At 39.3% G+C, this 20542-nt stretch overlaps 1 protein-coding gene across 7 annotated transcripts; it reads right to left on the reverse strand.

The window, feature by feature from the left end:
- Window positions 1-6895: 6895 nt before the first annotated feature.
- On the reverse strand, window positions 6896-19982 carry LOC122979800 (somatostatin receptor type 5). 7 transcript variants are annotated; one of them, XR_006402925.1, is made up of 7 exons: window positions 19261-19982; window positions 17379-17519; window positions 16913-17185; window positions 14817-14999; window positions 13976-14056; window positions 12758-12810; window positions 10630-11738 (listed from the first exon to the last, which is right to left on the reverse strand). XR_006402925.1 is itself a non-coding variant. In XM_044347546.1 (6 exons), the coding sequence occupies exons 1-5, from the start codon at window positions 19840-19842 to the stop codon at window positions 8778-8780; spliced, it is 1479 nt and encodes a 492-aa protein (XP_044203481.1). In that variant the 5' UTR covers window positions 19843-19982; the 3' UTR covers window positions 6896-8494; window positions 8741-8777. The 7 variants fall into 7 exon arrangements, 1 of the variants encoding a protein (XP_044203481.1); XR_006402924.1 differs by having other exon boundaries at window positions 12758-12878; XM_044347546.1 differs by lacking the exons at window positions 10630-11738; window positions 12758-12810; window positions 13976-14056 and adding exons at window positions 6896-8494; window positions 8741-9077.
- Window positions 19983-20542: the final 560 nt, after the last annotated feature.

The following is a 20542-nucleotide window of genomic DNA, read 5'->3' on the forward strand; positions in this document are numbered from 1 at the left end:
GTCAATTTTTCATGATTATTATTTCAATGGCAGGAGAACTGCTCTGCAAGAGCGCATTGGCTGAGTGAATAGCTGGATAGCACAGGATATGGAGAAAGAAATAGTACAAATAGTGTAAGCTAATCAGTCATCATTTGTAAGTATCTAGTTCTTTATAAAAAGTCAAAAGTACAAGTATTTTTCGTATTATGAAACAATGGGCCCCTGGGCACAGACATGTGCAAGATCCACCACCTCTCCTACATGGGAGCAAGATGTCAAACTGAAAGAGTCTGTTTGTGTCTCATTCAATGACCTTTTGCAGGTGAAGCAGAGCTCTCAGGTTCTGCTTTTGGTTAAAAAACAACAGTTAACCCTCAGCATTTATTTGGCACTGGAGATAAAGAGAGTCCAAAGCTTCCTGCCACAGCTGATCCACACTTACAATCCTCTGCACAGATATTATACAAAATACTACAGCATACTATACAATATAGGAAGCCATCAAAGAGAGCCTGAGATGCAGGTTCTAGCCACTCTGTTGATCTGATTTAGATTGCTTTGCTAATGTATCGCAGTGCAGCTGTGATATGGAGGAAAAAATGAGCAAATGTGAGCAGGACATCTTTCCAACAAGAAATGTTAACAATCACTTTGAACAGAGTCTTGGGCCTGTGTCTGCAATCAACTATGACCAAGAGTTGGAAAGAGCCATCCTATTACTGAGCAGTGTTGACAAAACAAAAAAACAATCTGCAGTTTAAATCAATTCACTTTAGATGGATGCCGCAGCTCTGGCATCATGTTTTGTTCTCATCTGCAACAAAAAGCATTTTAAATTCACTACTGCTCTGATTTGCACCTCTGCCTGGCCTCCTCTCCACGGCAACGGTGGCCTGGGATCATGGGTATTGTAGTATTCAGACCATCCGCCATTCCAAAATGATGGACAAAACGTGATTTCTCAGAAACAAAATTGAAATAATTAAAACTGGTAGGATCGTTACATTCTCCAGGAGAGTCCCCTTTTTCTACGTTAAGGAACATTCAGGATATCGTTTAGAGAGATCGTTGAAATGGGAATAGAGAATAAGGGAAAACACTTCCCACTGGATACAGACACATGTGAGCTTGCAAATGCCCACCTGTGTTTATCTTTTGTCGTGTGTGTGTGTTTGCACAATGTTTACCCGCTGATTATGGTGTTTATCAGCTAGACATAATATATCTCATATAGATTCCCCTCACTGCTTTTCTGCAGAAATCCAGCCTTTTCATCTTTTTATACTTTTCACATGTTCACGTCCTCACACACAAAGCCTAACAATGGTATAGATACCAATACACACACACATATGTATGTATGTATATATATATGGAGAGAGAGAGAGGTGAGTTGAGGAGGATTTCAGTGTGTGGCCTGCCTTTTCAGCTTTGTGAATGTGCTCATGCTTGTATGTGTGGGTGTCTAAACTTGTTTGTTAATAAAAAGCAGAGCTAAAGGTCAAGCAGACTGAGCCAACAAAACAACTCATCAAACATCAACAGGGCAGTCCTTTAGCTCTGACTTTACTAGCATGGCAAGGATCAAGAATTTGGTCAGAAGAAATAGCTTTGCATTGTGCTATTTTCATCTCTGAAAAACATATATTTTCATGCAGTACAGTTTCTTGACTGTATTGGCACGGTGAGCTTCACTGCACACAGTGAACGCAGCCGTGTGTGTGAGCATGCAGTCTGCAGCTTTACAAACTGTTCAACCACTACGTAACATCAAATACTGAAGGCATGAAAGAGTGCTGCTGTTAGTCACTGCTAGTATTTTTGTATTAAGTTTAATTTCATCACTTCTTGTGGATAGTAGGGGTGTGTCAGTATGGTAATACTTTGTGATATGTTCCCTTGTGAAAAGTTATTCATAGACTGATACCAATATCATAATGTGTTCTCTTGTGATACAATAACACAAGTGAATCCTCCATTTTATTATACATGAATCTCTTTCTTTCTGTTCTTTTGGGGCTCAGGGTGTAGAGTGGGTGGTCCACTAACAGCAGGGTTGGTGGCTTGAAGTGTCCTTGTGCAAGACACTGAACCTCAAGTTGCTCCTGTGCCGTCAGTGTGTGAATGAGAGGCAAAAATTGTAAAGCTCTTTGTCAGTTAGTGTAGTAAAGTGCTAGATAAGAGCAGTCCATTTACCATTTTGTCAGTTTGTGGCTGTTTGACATTTGAAATGACGCCACATGTGTACATGATGCTGTTTGTTTGTTGGAAAGGCTCAGACTCTGTGCACTTCATCATAACTGTTTCTTCTACTGTAGTGTGTGCTATAAAATTCTGAAAAAAAAACTGAAAGCACTTTATTTGGCAGTAACTACATATTGTTTTTTGAAAGATTATTTAGTAATTTAGGGACAATTGACAAAGTAATTTCACCACACAGATCATTTAGCAGCTGTTCTGGTGCTTTCTCATTGTTGAAAGAGAAGTCCTTAAAGAAAATACACAATTGAACATCTTCAGGGCAAACTGCATCTGCTGATGAAGAGCGTGTGACACAATCGAAACCTCCAGGACAGCAACTAAATGGAGGTTGTGATGAGATGTTTTGTCAGTTGCTGATTCCCAGATTTCAGTCTAAACATTTACTGGTTTTAATTACATAGACATCATAATGTATCACACATAATAAAGCATTAAGTCACATATCGTTTATTGTCAGTAAATGTTAATACTACTGTTATTGAGCACGGTGTAGTGGGTTAAATTGTACAATTAAAGTGAGACAGCAAATGAGAAACTACCGTGCAGCTACACTTCATTAGGACAAGTGCTTTTTTTTTTAATCATTAAATTTTAATTTGTGTAGCTTTTGAAGCCTCTACATCTACTATAAATTTAAATTTCCGACTTTAGTGCGCCCTGGGAATAGTGTCAAATATTCAAAAGATGCTATCCTGCTTCTTAAAGCTTAAAAAGTTTCATTTGCAATTCGTTTTCTACATTTATACATTTCTGGCCCTCTATCTATTAATTCTCTCCCTCAGCCTTCTTCCTTTCTCCTCTAGTGGATAATGTCAATAGGGCTTCAAACTCTTGTCATCATGACTCTTTTCATCATCTCAGTCACTCAGTGGAGCGAACAGTCAGTCTGCCCGCGTGTCTGTAGACTGATATGCTGAGTGACAGTCAAACCCCTGGTGATTAACGTCAGGTTTAAATCCAGAGTGAAAGCTTTATGCAGGGAGCTTATAACAAGCTTTGATGGCCATTTGACTGGCACGTCTTTTATGTCAATTATGATCTTATAGAGGAGAAATGGGCTAACTGAACTGATGATCGGGTGTAAAAATGGACTAGATGTGTTTGAGTGAGTTACAGCCTACAATTAAGTCATAATGTCTGAGTTTTATTTGAGCTGTTTACAGTATATGTGATGAGTATGGTTCATTAGTTGGTATTTGTAGATTACTTATTCAGATGTTAATGTATTAAAATGTAATTAAGATTCTCAGGGTTTGTGTGGGTGGCGTGTAGAGTGTGCGTAACATAAAAATAGTCTCTAAGACGAAAGGATAAATAAATTTTTTTCTTACGTGTTAATTGTGTTGATAATCAGCAGCAGAGAGTTATAATTACACATATTTTTTCCTCACTCTATCACAGCATTGCAGCATGGAAGGAACACAAAAGACACAGACCTCAGCTAACGTGAAACAATGCTAAAACTTCCTGTTACATTCAAAGATAGTATTTCTGTTTCTTAATTTTTTTATTACTTTATTACTTTGGACTGAGGACTTTCTCAAACATCAGCTGGTTCATAGTTTTTAAATGGCAATCACCTGATGATTTTGTTGTTAACATTTCAAAACCACAGATAATTTGACAGTTAAGAAGGCAAATTGACGTTTTCTTTTCAAATAGAAATACACTCAAGAGGGGAGAGGAATACCCGTAAGGATCATTGTGACACATGTGAATTAAACAGCTACAATCTGTATTTTCATGTTAACATTGAATCAAATGTAGTAGTGATGAAGCCACAGAGAATAATAACAGACTGTGCAGTCCCTCTCAGCTCAAGAGCGTTTTAACGTCTTTCAGCTTGGCCCACTTTGTACTGTTTATGTTCAATCGATGTTACTGAATACTCAATGTTCTTATCAGCTTTGTTTTTAGCAGCAGCAGGCAGCTGATATCAGTGAAAAAGCTTTGATAAGCTCTACAGACAAAGTAGGAACATTTAACATCTAAAAGAGCCAAATGTTTTGCTCAGAAGTCGGTGGAGACCAAAACAGAGTTAAAAGGGGGTTAGGGTAAATTTTGGAGTTACATTGATCAGGTGGGCACAAACACGACTCCAAATAAATGCTACTGCTTCTCCATGTCTGCTTGATGTGTAAACAGGCAACCATTGGCTAACAAGTTTGTCATAACAACATAAAAAGGGGAAACATTGTCAGTGTTGTGCTTATGGCTTGTTTCTGCTGCCCCCAAGTGCACAAAAAAATCAGTTAATGCAGCTTTAAAGTTTATATGCAGAGCAAACAAACCAAAAATAATTAAGGGCCAAAAGTTAATTAATTAATTCAACCGTTAATTCAACATTACTTTTGAATCACACGTGAGCTCACAAAAAAAAGCAAACACAAAATAACGAAAGACAGTCTGCACTATGACACAAAAGAAATTAAATCCTTGACACAAAACTATTAAATTACTGGTATTTCTTACTGGGTCCAACTCTCCCGCTGGATCACCAACAAAATCTACTTCTTTCCTTTGCCAGGTGCATCTCTGTTCACTAAATTTCATGTAAATTTATTGCTGATTTTCAAAGAAATACTGCTGACAGCCAAACTAATTAACCAAGATGGAAACAACCTTCTTAGCAGGGGTGCTTACGCTAAATAAGCCATTTCCCACATCTGCTTGATGTTGCACAATATACAAGTTAATGAATAAAGATTGTTGCTCACATTCCTCCTTCTCCTCGTCTCACAGCTGTGTGTTTGAGATAATGAAATGTACACAGATAAAAAAAAAAAATCTATGTTCTGCTCTGAAAGTGCACACATGCAAACACACACACATGCATGTCTGTGATGTCAGTCTTAGAGGACTAAATAATATAAATTATTTCATGTATTAATGAATAATGAATTACATTATGCTATTACGAGTGTGTACATTTGGCTGTGGTAGTGTGTGAGACGCTACATAAGTAATGAAGGAGAGTCAACCTGACATCCAGTCTCTGGTCATTATAAAGATGGACTGTCTCATAAGACCTTTCTGGGAAAGAGGAAACACACTCACGCACACACACACACACACACACACACACACACACACAGTCAGATAATGACACAGTCATATATAATAATGTGATTCCTGCCAGTCCTCTCCTTCACCCAAAAAATAATTAATTAATGAAGTTAAGATGGTGGTGCAACATACCAGTCAACACAGCACTAAAACTTGAACAAGAACTCAAGTGAGAAGGCTCACTTATTGGCTTTTCCTGGTGCTTTTGACCATATCTCATGGCTATGCCAAATGATAACATATGGGGAGAGGTCATAACCTCTGTCTCTATCTTTCTCTGGTCATCCATGACTCTTGGTTGATTGCCTTTGACCCCTTCCCAGTCGATGCTGTGATCAGTCTTGGTCTGGTGCTCAGACAGCTGATGTTGCATGTGGTGTTAACTAGGGATGTGCAGAGATCCCAATATTTGTATTTGTATCTGTATTTGTTGAGGCAGCAAAATTATTTGTATCTGTGTTTGTATTCGAATAAAAATGGAAAGAGGCATAAAAATCCTTCTCTCTTATTAAAAATGCAAATATTTTTCATTGCAAAAGTTTAACTGATGGAAACAAGATGTCTCCTACTTCACTGTAAAGTTTATTCTCAGTGTTTGTGCACTGAAGGTTATAAGTTTCTACATCACATTTTTTTGTAAGTTGAATATTGGACTACAATTGGCTCCAAACGAGTTATGATGTCACAGCTCATGCTTGTAGATACATGCCTTACACTCTGATTTCATGTGAGCATGGAGAAACTTTCCCCCGTCAGCAGATGAATGTGAAAAAAGTCTTCTAGTGTCAAACTCTGCACATACATCAAGCTCAAATATCCGACTGAAGGAGCAAGAAGAAAAACACATTTTTGAGTGGTGTTGAATGGTTTGTGCTGTTGTTGACTCCTTGTGACTTGGCCAGATGTTCCGACCCATCCAAGTCCTAATGTGATGCTTCAGGTTCTTACTGCTGATTTAGCAGTGTCTGTAAGATGTGGTTAAGAGCTCTGGAGTATTCTGCCAATGTATTCTAAAACACTATCAGACTCATGATGGACACTTTTCAAAAAAAAAGATTTAAAAAATTGATGCAGCAGAACCAAAGACATTGTCTTTTTTATTACAGGCATTCTTCTCGTCTACATTACGCACAATGCGACTCAACCACTGACAGTTCAGTCAGAGATTCGGGGGTGCTATGCTAATGTAGCCTTGAGCCCCTAACCTCAGAATTCCTATCACATATTCTGACTTGTTGCTAAGCATATAAATGACCTTATATAGCAAGACATGACAAGATTGTTGACATGTGAGTTAAAGACATGATTACACCATATTCTATATATATCACCTGTGAGAATGCACAAACATCCAAGTTTTCAGGTCTAATAGAGGAAACCCAGATGTTGTACGTGTAAAGAAGAGCATCAAGCTGCACTTGTCACCAGCCTCTTGTTGATGCTGTCTGCCTCACAGTCTGGTTACAATGTAGGTGCAGGCTGCTTGTGTTTATAATTGGCAGTCTCTATCATTTCCATAGATTGTAGTGACACTTTCCAGATGTCAGTGTGTAATTGTGTGACAATAGCAAGCAGAAACGTCTGGTTTATGATCACACTCTTTTATTTTGAAGCCAAACGAATATACAGCACCAAAACATCCAAACAACTATAAATAATCTGGTAAAATACACACCATAGTCTCTGTATTTGCATGTGAAAGCCTTCATTATGAACAACCTTGATTTTTTTTTTTTCTTCTCATGTGGACAGCTTCCATTATTTTTCCTGTCACTACTTCAACTTATTATATTCACCTGCTCAGCTCCTTTGACTGCATGCCAATTTCCTTTTTTATGTACGCAGATAGATTAAAAGTGGTTGGAAAAGCACAATCATCCATCATTGAGATTTTATAAGTTGATTCTCACACTAATGTGCGCTATTACAATATACTCATCCTATTGATGTGAGCGTTATTTGATTCTAATTAGTTTTTATTGAATAACACTGACCACAATGACTGCTTTTATAAAGAGATTGGCAGTGGGCTGATATGATATAAAGAGCGGAAAATAGAGAGCGATTATGTACAGTACAGTAAGCAATAATACAGCAACAATAAGGTGTCTTATACAAAAAAAACAGATTTCTGTGTTTTTGTGCTTGTACCACTTTTCTGTAGCACAGACAAAAAGAAGATCTGTGTGACTCTTTTTTTCAAGTTTAATAGTCCAATTATCTCATATTTAGGTCTGTTTCACCAATGAGAGTTAAATGGTGACATTGTACAAAGCAGAAAAATTGTTTCTATGGTTACCTGCTTTGGCTGATGTGGTAGTAAGTATGTCTGAGGTGTTCTATTACGCAATTTTAAAAGACGCCTACCAGCCAATCAGAAAGATACATTTTTTGTAGTCATGGTACGATCATCTCTACCCTGTCTGAAAAAACTACACAGGACCTTTCATGATAATAAAAAGCTTACAGGCAGACATGACTGCAATATAAACATTTCAAAGGCCAAAGTCAAAGGAGGCTGTGTGAGCTGAGGTATTGTGCTGCCTGTCTGATAAAAAATAGCATCCGCTGCACAGTAAATAAGCCGCTGAGCAAAGCATGGTCAGACAACAACACTAGCAACAATATATTCTGCAGAGAGAAAACGTTTACATACACGTGTGCAAAGCGACCACAAATGCACATGCACGCACACATTAGTGAAAACATCCACAAACACCCGTAAAGAGCAGCGCATGCACAAAGAGGTCATCGGTTTTGTGTTCAATGCTGGCTACATATCCGCAGAAAGATGCTGAGCAGGTAAAGAGGCACATTTTCTGTGACTGACAAGCTGACAAACAAGCTATTTTCTGGAAATACAAACACTGTACAAAAAAAAATACCACAGCAGATTCTGTCCACAAAGCTGTACAGATGTACATTGTGAATTATGAACTCCATTCATCTTAATTTACCCATTCTAAGAGGCAAATCGAACAATAGTGAGTGGCAGCTTGAAACAGAAAAATGGGTTTTTGCTATATGCTCGATGGAATTTTTGGTTCAGAAACGTGAATACATTCGCACATGATGTGTGACAGATAAACAGGAAGTGAGAGAAGCAAGGTATAAATGTTTCTGTGTCCATTTAGGAGTCATGATGATTGCTGAGAGCGGCTGAAAAGGCACTTATGTCAGATGGCTGGATGGAGGGGGAAAAATGAAAATAGCTGGATGATTCGTACAGGTACAGATATACATCAAGACTTGAAAAATATTCATGAAGTTGTTTCACCGATATGGAGCATAAATGATGCAATGTTTTAGAATGAGTGCACATATGTGTGTATGTTTGAGAAAATAGTCCAAGAAATTGATATTTATATTGTAACCACAGAAAAATATATATATTTATATTCCCCCATTTTGATCAGCTTATGCAATCTACCTGCTTCCATCTTCTCATATCCTTTTTTCCCCCCTCCTCAGCTCTCCTTACACACAGGAAGTGAATCTTCTACACTTTTGTCCATGCTTCTCCCTAAAACACCAGACAGTCCATACTGTTCCTGTGGAGCTATGGAAGCAGACGAGGAAGGTGTAGTCAGGGCAGTAATGGTTGGAGGTTCAGCTGCGGTTATCATGTAGGCTGCTGTGGAGATTACGGTGGTAGTGGTGGTGGGTCCGAGTCCTGGGAAAGTGGAAGGACATTGACATGTAGTGATGCAGCGGTGCAGGTCTGCAGCTGTGTGAGAGGTAGACGAGCCTGGAGGGTGAGGAGAGATCTTCAGAGGGGGAGAAGGGGATTAAAAAAAAACAAGGAGAGGCATGTTGATGAAGGAAAGAGGGAGAAGGAAAGAGGAGAAGGTCAATTCATCTCTCGGTTACCTGCATGAGTCTGCAGTATGTTTAAAGCAGAGATTTCCAGCCTACAGATTGGGCTTCTGAACACTTGCTACCAGGCCATGAGAAACAATATGATTCAGCAAAACAGCTGAATAATAATTACTTTGCTGTATTTTTCCACATCATTCTCCCTGTCACGCTCCCAAAAACATTATACTGATTTTATGCAAGTTAGTCCGTCATCAGCGGCTCTCTGCATTTAGCATCAACATTAAATCTGTGCGTGGTCACTACCTGAGTGTAGCTGAGAAGTCTATCTAGATTATTTATTATTTGTTGGCTGGGAGGATGAATAGAGAGAGATCATGCCTGAAACAAATCTGCACCTTCCAGCATGCATATCACACTATTAAACCCCCCCTTTGACCGGTCCACCACAAAATTGTAAATATAAAAACACTCTGTGGTGCAAAAGTGTCTGGTTTAAAGCATGTATGTGTTAATATTAATTTCCTATCTTTGCATTCCTGTCACATGAAGAGGAAGATATATGATTTCTGCTCTGAGAATAACAGGATGATCCATGCATCAATATTTGAACACTTGGACTCTAACATATACTCTAAGATGTGACTTATAGAGGAAGCTGTAGTTTTGATATCCTTGAACCAGCTGAAGGAGCTTTAGGAGAGTCTCATCAAAGCCACTCTGTCAGTCTAATACACCTCACTGCTCTTGTACAAGTTATTTAATTGGACACTAGGAAGCCCCACACTGGCTAAGTCAAAGCTTTTCCCCTCTCTGACAGCTCTTCTCTAACACACACACACACACACACACACACACACACACACACACACACACAAACACACTCAACCCTAATCTCATAATCTGTCACTTCTGCCTTCAGAATTTTCCCTAATCATTGCCTCCACAGGAGCAGTAATTTACCATCCTTCTTTAATTTGTTGCTCTCTCACATACACCTGCCTGCTGATTGAAGTGAAGTGTTGGACGTTTCTTAGGTAGGAGAGCTGCCAAACCTGATGCGTCAGACTCATTGGTGATGCAGAGAATCGCAGTAACTGAGTGTGTGTCTGAATGTGTGGATCTGTGTTTTTTTTTTTCCGCTGTCCTTAAAATATCAGCAACTCAAAAATAATGACTTGATGTTCAGCTCAGCTGCACTAAACATACATTTTTTATTATTACATCTTTTCATCATTCTTGCAAAAGTCCTTTTTACCTTCTCTGGTAACACTTAAAAATAACAATCAGTAGTAAGACATTTATAATGATAAACTAATCGTGAACAAAACACTAATATACCTTTGTGAATGTGTAATTAATTCTATGTTAAAATATCACAAATATGATGTAAGCCATGTATAAATTCATAGTTAATTATGAAATATTCATGAACAAATAATTAATAGATGATTCATTAATTATTTGTTGATATATTATAAATCACTATCCTGTGTTCCAGTATTGGCCAGGTGCTTCATAATGTGAACCTGTGCATGTTATGACCTGCCAGTATACATGTAGCTCCTCGTGCAGGTGAACAGGTGCTGGGGACTCCATGTGTCAGCTCTATACCATCCCCAACTACTTTCATCATCCTCATCAGTTATAAATGATGTGCAAATGAATGACTTAATCATTTATGAGTCATTTAAAAGTTCTTTTGCATCCCCCTGATCTAAAGTGTAAACATTTCATCATATGTAAATGTCTAACCTATCACTTTCAGATTACTCAAACCTCTTACAAAGATTTATGCATGTACAGAAGGCTTTTACAAACTGTTTGCATCCCCCTAAAGTGTAAATAAGTAAGCCAAGTGAAGCATAAGTGAAAAATAGAGGAAAACAAGTTCAACTGCCTTTATTAAAGTCAACATATGAATTATATCTGACCTGATTAAATTGTGTAAAACTTTAGAGAATAAAAATTGAGTTGATTCTCTGTGTCTGAGTCAACTGTAATTGTCCATTTTAAATTTTTACATGTTCACCAACTCTTCTTCTTTAGGTATATCAAATATACTTTGAATAATAAGTTAGCATCAACACAATTCACATTTTAACAAACTATTATATATTATTAACATTCAATTGTTTTTTATGTTTGATAACCAATTCTTGCAGTTTAAATTTAAACATTGTTTAAACTTTAACATGGAAACCAACAGATAATATGAATCAAACCAGAGATCAAACATTTCTGACAGTTGGATAAACAGACCTGATGTTCCCTCCACAAAAATTACAGTTTGACTCTGCAATGTGTTTAGTTTCCAGTAATCAGCTTACAAAATGACAGACAGACAATTTTAAAGTGCTGCTAAATGTCTCATTTATAAACATCATCCATTAAACCAGGAGCTTCAAAAAGCTCCATATTTTGCCACACATACTGGAACACACAAAAAGCGTGTATGAGCCAACTTGAGAAGTTTGAAAAGTGGAAGAATATTTGGGGTTGAAGGTGTCAGTCAGGATGAGGAGAGTGCAGCATTCATCAGCCACATTTTCAGGACCAATCAGCACTCAGATTCGCTCATTGATGATGCATATGACTTTCTGCTGTTCCCTCTAAAACACACAAATACACCGCAATTATTAGAACAATACACTGTCACAATTTTTGATGTAAGCACAAATACACAGTTCAAGAGACAGGTGATGTTTCATTCCTTTAGTCTTGCTGGAGCAAAACATATAAAGCTTTATTTGTAAAAAATAAACACAACAAACAGCTTCTTTGGGCATTTTTACTCGATATACTCTATAAAAGAGCCATAAACACACACACGCAGTGCCAGTCTGTCCTCTGCTACCAGCTTTAAGACTGAGCTTTTATTTATTTTACATTTGTCTGTGAAGATTCTCAGTCATCTACATCTTCAAGGAGGGTTGAATCAAGGGCAACTGGACTTGGTTCCAGATACTTGAAGACATTTCGCCTGTCATTCAAGGGGCTTCTTCAGTTCTAACTGACTGGTGGGGAGTCCCAGGTATTCAGACTCTGTGGGGTCGTTATCAAGGTCATTGATACCACTTGGTTCGTTAATGCTCCTGGCTGTTGTAACGGCAGTCGTTCAAGTGGGTCGAGTCACCTGAGGCCAAGTGGAAACGACAGTTGATGGAGTTGTCACATGAAGCCAAATGTGAATGGTTGTTAAGTCTTCTGGGTTGTAGACCTCCTCCTCTGTTGAGGTCTACGACACCACTTGTCCCTTCCCAGGAGACTTAACAACCATTCACATTTGGCCTCATGTGACAACCCCAACGACTGTTGTTTACACTTGGCCACAGGTGACTCCAACGACTCAAGCGGCTGTTGTTACAACAGCCAGGAGCACTAATGGACTAAGTGGTATCAATGACCTTGATAATGACCCCACAGAAGTTAAATACCTGGGACTCCCCACCAGTCAGTTAGACCTGAAGAAGCCCCTTGAATGACAGGCGAAACATCTAGAACCAAGTCTAGTTGCTCTCATTTCAACCCTCCTTGGATATTTTACATTTGTTTCACCTGTTGGTGTAAGCTACCAAAATAAAATGCATGTGCAACATTAGTTTGTACTCAGGAGTCTAATAGATTTTACCTGAAGCATGGAGGAGACAGATGAAGACCAGGCGGGGAAAGGTACAGAGGAAGCTGTGGGAGAATTTCAGGCTGGACACTGCAGCAGACCAACGTGGTGCTCTGGCTGGTCAGACCATTAACTGTATATAAATATGGACGTCATGACAGCTCCCAAAAAGTGAAGCCAAAACATCTTGATTGCCCCCTTGTGGCTGGCTGCAGTACACGTCAAATAAATTTTTCTCAAATATGGTTTTTGTCATTTTATCCAAGTGCTCATTTTTCTGATGTTTGCTTTAATTAATTATTTGACAATATAAAAAGGGAGTTTTACATCATGATTTAGACAGCCACTCTCAAACCTCCGTCAGGCGACAGAACGGCTGAGGGGGCATGTCCCGCGGGCCGTCATCCCACCGCCCAACTCTACTGCGCAAACTCTGGCTCCCAATGACGTTACACAAGCAAGACAGCACCTCCTGGACAGGAGATATTTTGGCTTCATTCTTGCATAGCAGCAGGAAGTGGAGACGCGTCATCCATATTTATATACAGTCAGTGGTTCAGACTGAAGCTGCAGCAGGTGAGAGACATGTAGGTATGCCTCACAGAGTCACAGTAGAGTTTCCTCCACTAGTACAAACGACGTCCCTCTCCTCAGTCACCTTAATAAACTGATGAAGCTTTAACTTTAATTTTCTTAACTAAGTTAACAATGCTAACACACATTAATACACAGTAAAGTGGGGTGCTACCACATTGAGAGCTATGCTACAGTTTCTAACATGCTAATGCACTAAACGTGATTAGCATCACAACTTTTACAAACTGCATAAAATTGGTATAGTATTAAAAATAAACACATGCATTTATCTAATGAAGATTGTAATAAATCCCCATTCAGGTGGCAAAACTCTGCATTAACCGACATTACAGACTTATCGTTTGTCTACCAACATGCTAATGCGGGCTAGCATGCTAACGCGCTGATCACAATTAGCAACACGCTTTTTTTACAAACTGCATCAAATTGGTACAGTGTTAAAAATACACACACATTCATTTACCATCTGCAAATTGCACTAAATCCTATATCAGGTAGTATAACTCTCCATTAACTGAAGTTATTCTGCAGAACAGCTGCGTCCGCATTATATCCTGCAGCTGCATCCTGTAGTGTTACCTCTACACAAAAGGCTAAAACTTTAATTTAAACACTGAATAAGAGCTTACTTACGTGTCTTTAGTAGAATTTAATTCCTGGGAGACTCCATACACCAGTGATTCTCAAAGTGGGGCCCGCGGACCCTCAGGGGTCCTTGAGGAGGTCCCAGGGGGTCCCCAGCAAAAAGGGGAATAGTTTATTTTCACTATATTTTCATCCATAAGTAACACAATAACATAATGTATGACTATTTTTGCCATGGGTCCTTGATGTGAAAAAGCTTGAGAACCACTGCCATACATAAACGACCCCAGCAAAGAATCTGCACCACCAGCACAAGTTCAACCTGGTTCTATGGAGCAGGGCGGGTCATCTGAAGCTTTTGATAAGCATGAGTTGAGTTATTGGACTCAACATGCTACAAAGTTTTCTAAACCTCAGTTTTGTAACACCTGTTACAAAGGACATGTAAATGCATAAAATAAACTTTTACTATTCAGGTGCAAAGCTTTTTGTATACTATTAAGATGGAGAACAATCTACAGCCAAAGGATGTTCATATAATAACATAATTTCTAATAATTGCTTTGAATGGCTCACAGGTGATTCATACTATATCAAATAATCATTAATTAATTATCTAGCCTTCAAATGATTTGTTCATGAGTATTTCATAATTAACTAATCATTTATATATGACTTACAAAATGTTTGTGATATGTTAACACAGCGTTAATTAATCATTTACAAAGATATATTAATGTTTTGTTCATGATTAGTTCATCATAAACTAATGTTTTATGAATTACTTACTACTGATCATTATGATTGAGTGTTACTCTTTCTCTTACCAAACAAAAACAACTTGTTGCCTACACACAACAACAACACAAACACACACACACACTCTTACCTGGAGTACCTGGCTGCTCTGGGGATCATGGTAGACCTGGTTATGAGTGGAGAGCAGGATGCAGTCATTCGCCGTGGACTTCTCAGTGCGCGGAGCTCTGGGGTCACCGTCATCTACACCGTTGGTCTTGCACCTCATCCTCACACACAGCCCTTGCAGGGCCACAGAAATTATCTGTAGAGGCTGTAGAAGAGCCATTCTGTTGAAGGTCCATTGACCATATGCACATAGTAAGATAACAGTATTTGATAACCATGCTAGAAAAGGAGAGAGGTCATAACTGGTATACAGAAATGGACATGAAAATGGAAATGGACTCCTGTTCAAACAAAACTTAAAGGTGCAGTGTGTAGAATTTAGTGGCATCTAGTGGAACGGACTTGGCAGACATGGAATATAATATTCATTGGTATGTTTTAATTAGTGTATTATCACCTAAAAATAAGAATCATTGTTTTCGTTACCTCAAAATAAACCCTTTATATCTACATAGGGAGCGGGCATAAATGTATAAAGAGAACTGGATACAGCATCGAAGGCTGGGCCCCTTTCATTCCTATGAAAGTTGCTCAGTGGCACATGAAGCCAAAAAAGTTCAACTTCTAGTTAAGATTACCCGGATCTTCCGAGATCATTGGGCCCATATAGCAAGCGCACTAGCGACTTTCGCCAGCCGAGTTGGCTACTTCCCGTTTAGCCCTCCGGCTAACTTGAATGGGGATAAAACAATTCAAATGTGCGGCTCTTCTAGACCGTCGGGGGTTGTCATGCTCAAAAAAAAATTATCCGCTGATTTACAGGCATCTTTTTCACAATGTAAGTCTATGGGGAAAAGTGTTTTTGGGCCAAATGGCATCACATGACGTTGTAATTATGCGGTTTGGCCACTATGTCAAATTGGCTTCAAAGCCCGGTGCTGTTCATGGGGGCTTGGGAGCGGGTCCTCTTCCACGGAGCCTGCCATGTTGCACTGCCATGTTTCTACAGTAGCCCAGAATGGACAAACCAAACACTGGCTCTAGAGAGGGACATTCACATTTTCGTGGTTTAGCTTGGAACAGAAGGGGAGATGTATTCAGTTGCAAACTGCAACCTCACTAGATGCCACTAAATCCTACACACTGCTCCTTTAAATCCACAATGTGTAGACACTTGTGTATAGTTAGAATCTTTCATATTATTCCCATAACTGTTAATAAAAAAAAGTAATAAAAAATAATAAAATGAGGTAATCCCTGTGAAACTTGGTGCAGTCTTTCTGTTGTTAGTAGCCCATTTATCTCAGGGTCTTTGAGTCTGATCTGCAGAGGTGTAACACAGGGCATTGCTGGCTGTCAGAGCCTTATTCCAGATACCACCACTGGATGGTGCCAAAATACAAACTTTTCAAATCCTACATATCGTGACTTTAAGTTAACCTAAAATAACAAGGTTGTGCAAGGCCAGGAAGAGAAACACAACTGCACATGTGCAGTAGGCGTCCTATATCAACTTCTTATAGTATATCCATGAGAACCATGCCTCCAAAATGATTCATGTTTAATGGTTTGTTTTAAGTCAACAAATTTTCTTAAAGTTGCATTAACAAGCTGAAAACACAACACTGACATATTATCAACTTATGAAGCTGATATTGGGAATATGTTAGCAAATAGTGGCTTATTTACACTTCAAGTAGACACAGAGAAAGTTTAATATTCATTTGGAGTCGTGTTTCTGGCCACCCAATGAATGTAAGTCCAATATTCACTCTACTTTTGGTCTCCACCAACTCTTGGAAATACTCTAACTGCTAAATGGAGTCATTTGATCCATTGTTTTTGCCATGTATTGATCTCATGTTCATTTGTGTTGGTGACCAAATTATCAGTCAGACCCTGCACAAAAACATCTTATTCTGTGACATGAGTCTCGAGCTTAAAAATGCAACCAGCTGTTCTAAACTGGAAGTTTTAAGAAGTTTTAAGAGGTCTGAAAAAAGAAACACAACAAAACAAGCAAATCAATGTGAAGAAAAGACAAACTGTAAAGCATCATTTCAATACAGAGAGTTGTTCAAAAGATTTTAAGCTTCACTAAAAGAGTGTACAACCTACTTTTCTGAAGCTCTGTTTGAAGTTGTCCGACAGGAAGCCGTAGAGCACCGGGTTGGCACAGGAGTTGGCGTACGTCAGGATGACAGCAAAGAAGTAAATTCCTGCTGTTACGCTGGACTCCGGGATGATGACCACCAGGTTGACGAAGTTGATGATGAAGAACGGCAGCCAGCAGAACACAAACACCACCACGATCACCACCACCATCCGCGTCACCTTGCGCTCCGAACGCCGTCGCTTGGTGAAGCCCGCCCGCATCCCCGAGGACTTCACCTGCAGGAAAAACACCGAAGATAGTTTGATAGAGATGATGGTGATGGATATAAGAGTGATGATGATTATGATGAAAATGAGAGGGAAGATGATGGTGATGGTGGAAATCATCATTACAGTGATGCAGAGTAGAGTGTTAATTTAGACATGAGCTATTTTAATCACACACACACACACACACACACATACACACCTTAATGACGATCAGAAGGTAGCAGAGGCAGATGATGAGCAGTGGTCCAAAGAAGCCCATTGTGGCAGTGTAAAGAATGAAGGCTGTTGACCACACATCCCGTGGCTCTGGCCAGATCATGTTGCAGGAGTTAAATGTGTCCTAAAGGGAAATTAAAAAAACATGAGTAAAATGTAAATATTAAAGACTACGGCAAAATTTAAAATTCAGTCATTATCTACTCTTACAAAATGCTTAAATTATGCAGCCAGGGGTGTTTGGCAAAATATGAATGTCATTATCTGCTTTTGGGAGTTTTAAAGAGCATTTTGCTTCGAGGAAGAGCTTCCCAGGTGTTACTGTGTTTAGTTTGTCTGTGTCCTAACAGGAAATAAATGTCTAACCAAAGGGTAACTCTTAACTACACTACCTTTTTGTCCTGTGGTCTCATTGTTATCAAACCTGTGGCCTTCAGTAAGAACAGCAGAGGCCTGTATCACAGCAACTTTGACAGAAGTTACATTTTCCTCCTACCTGTCTTGTATTCAAAAGCTTCTGTGTTTTCTTGCTGTCATGCTTTTCTTTTTCATTTAATAATTTTCTTCTGAAAGCCTGAATGAAAGACTTCAGTGTGTTTTACTTCAGCGCACATGTTTAGCATTAAAGCAAGAACTCACATACTCTTATTCAATCACAGCTCAACATTTCAACCATAAAGTCCAAGAGATACCAAAGCATCCCTTCCATGTAGTTAAATACTTCTTAAACCTACTTTATTTATTTATTTTGGCCCCTTGGGGCCAGCTCAACAAGCTGTAAACACCATCCGCACATCCAGCAGATACAGTACGGCAAAACATTAGCATTCATTTGGAGCTATGTTTCTGGCCATGTAATAAATCAAAGTCAAATATTCAGTCTCCCTTTAGCTCTGTTCTGGTGTCCAACAGTTCCTGAGATAAATAAATGTGTCTTTATTTGCTGAATGTTTTACTATGTTATCAGCCAGTTGTTTACTTTGTTGTTTGTTTATCAGAGCTTTTTTTGCTGAGAACAGCTGCCTGCTGCTGCTGGAAACAATGTTTTTGAGTTCAGTGAGAGTGAACAAAAACAGTAAAGTTGCATGTTGGAAAAGAAGAAGAACTGCAGAGTTGAATGATTATCACCCAACTCACTCACCCCAAGAAAAACCTTTCACAACAAAGTCATTTCATCTATTGGATTGAAAAAAAGTCAGAGCAGCTTTATATTTGAAACTAAGTGTTAAAAATAATTCTGGCACAGCATTGTATTCTGGTGCTATGTTTTTGTCAAGCATGAAGAGAAAATATGAGATTCAATGTGGATTTGGTTATTTATTACATCAGGTTGCCATTTAGCAGATTGAGGTTTCAACAATACTTGTAACTTGCAACTTTACCACACAACAAAACCTCAAATATGAAATCAGAAGGAATTTGAAGACAATATGTTCACTGTGAAAGATTAAACTCAATCAATTTTCCAGTCTGAAGAAAACAGTGATTGTATAGAAAGTTTAAATTATGTAATTATTACATTGTGGCATATATTTATTCATTTGTTTTGCTCCTTTGTTTATGCTGCCTATCTTGTCCAGGGCACTCTTGGAAGAGGATTTTAATCTTAAAGAGGCCTGACTTCATGGTTAAAATAAAATGACAATGATTAAAACTAAAACTATAGAATTACTGCTATGGCTCATTATAACAAATGTTTAATAAACATTAATACTTTTAGATGAAACTACAGGGATCATCTGTGTGTTTGGTGGTCTTGAAGTTCTGACTGACTTCGGGCTGAGTAGACAATGATTCATTTTTTATCAGGAATCAGCTGCAGGAGCTCATTTACACTTGGAAGGGAAAGAGCCAAAGGTTTATACCTGGACATCAGAGAAGATGACCACAGGCAGGACCATCACAAAGGACACGGCCCACACGGCTGCGCTCACAACCGTGGCCACGCGCGGGTGTCGCCACTTGGTGCTGCGGATAGGGTGGACCACAGCCAGGTAACGATCGATGGACATGACCGTCAGGCAGAAAATAGACGTGAACTGGTTCATAGAGTCTGCCGTCATGACCACACGGCACAGGAAGGAGCCAAACGGCCAATAGGAGAGCACATTCTGCGTGGTGAGGAAGGGCAGCCCGAGGATGTAGAGCTCATCGGCCACAGCCAGGTTCAGGATGTAGATGTTGGTGACGGTCTTCATCTTGGCGTAGCGCAGCACCACATAGATGGCCAGAGTGTTGCCCGTCAGGCCCACTATGAACACAGTGAGGGAAATGACCGCAGTCACCAGAGTGCTGCTGCCCTGAAACGGGACACTGTGAGTGGACATGTTGGAGGAGGTGTTGGAGAAGTGGGGGAAAGAAAAGAAGAAGGGTGAGGGCGTGGTTGCAGAGGAGGAGTTGAGGTCAGATGATAGAGGAGTCCAGTGGCTCTGGTCCAGAGGTTCCATTGTAGCTGTCAGAGCAGAGGAGCAAAGATGGCACCACAAAGTCCAGATGTAGATTTGTTTCCTTCCGTTTCCACCCGATTCAGAAGAAAGTCCTCACTTCCATCCTATTACTTTTCGCGCTTACTTTGGAACAGAAACAGAAGGAGGAAAGTCAGCTGCCACCACACTTAACGTATCAGTTGAAAAAGATGAAAACGTGGTTTAACATATCTGACTTTCAGTTTAGTTTGCCTCAAATTTAAGCGTGTGTGTGCGCGTGTATGTGACATGGAGAAAAAGTGAGCACTCCGACCACAGCTGAACACGGTGAGTTCACCCACCTGTACTCTTTTTATTGGAAAACCCTTGTGTGTATCTTGTTGCGCACCGTGCGTCATCGTGAGCCAACTCCATAAGAAAGGTGTGTTCCCATGTATCCTACATTCTAACTAATAAAAACATCACATAAAATGTTTTTTTTTTCACAAGGAGCCGTATCCGTAATTACGCACGACAACCTGCCGAGTACAAATGATGATGTATAGTCGTTGTCACCTGCTCTCGTCCTGTCTCCTGTCTCATGCGTTTGTAATATCTCTGATTAGTGACACTGCAAATACACACAAGTCATCCGATGTGTCGTGCGTCAAGCAGGAATATCACCGGGAATAGTGCCACGGCTTTTACGCACGACGGATCTTCTTGACTACAAGCTCAATAA

Source organism: Thunnus albacares, chromosome 3 (genome assembly GCF_914725855.1).
Source record: "Thunnus albacares chromosome 3, fThuAlb1.1, whole genome shotgun sequence".
Classification (NCBI taxonomy): Eukaryota; Metazoa; Chordata; class Actinopteri; order Scombriformes; family Scombridae; genus Thunnus; species Thunnus albacares.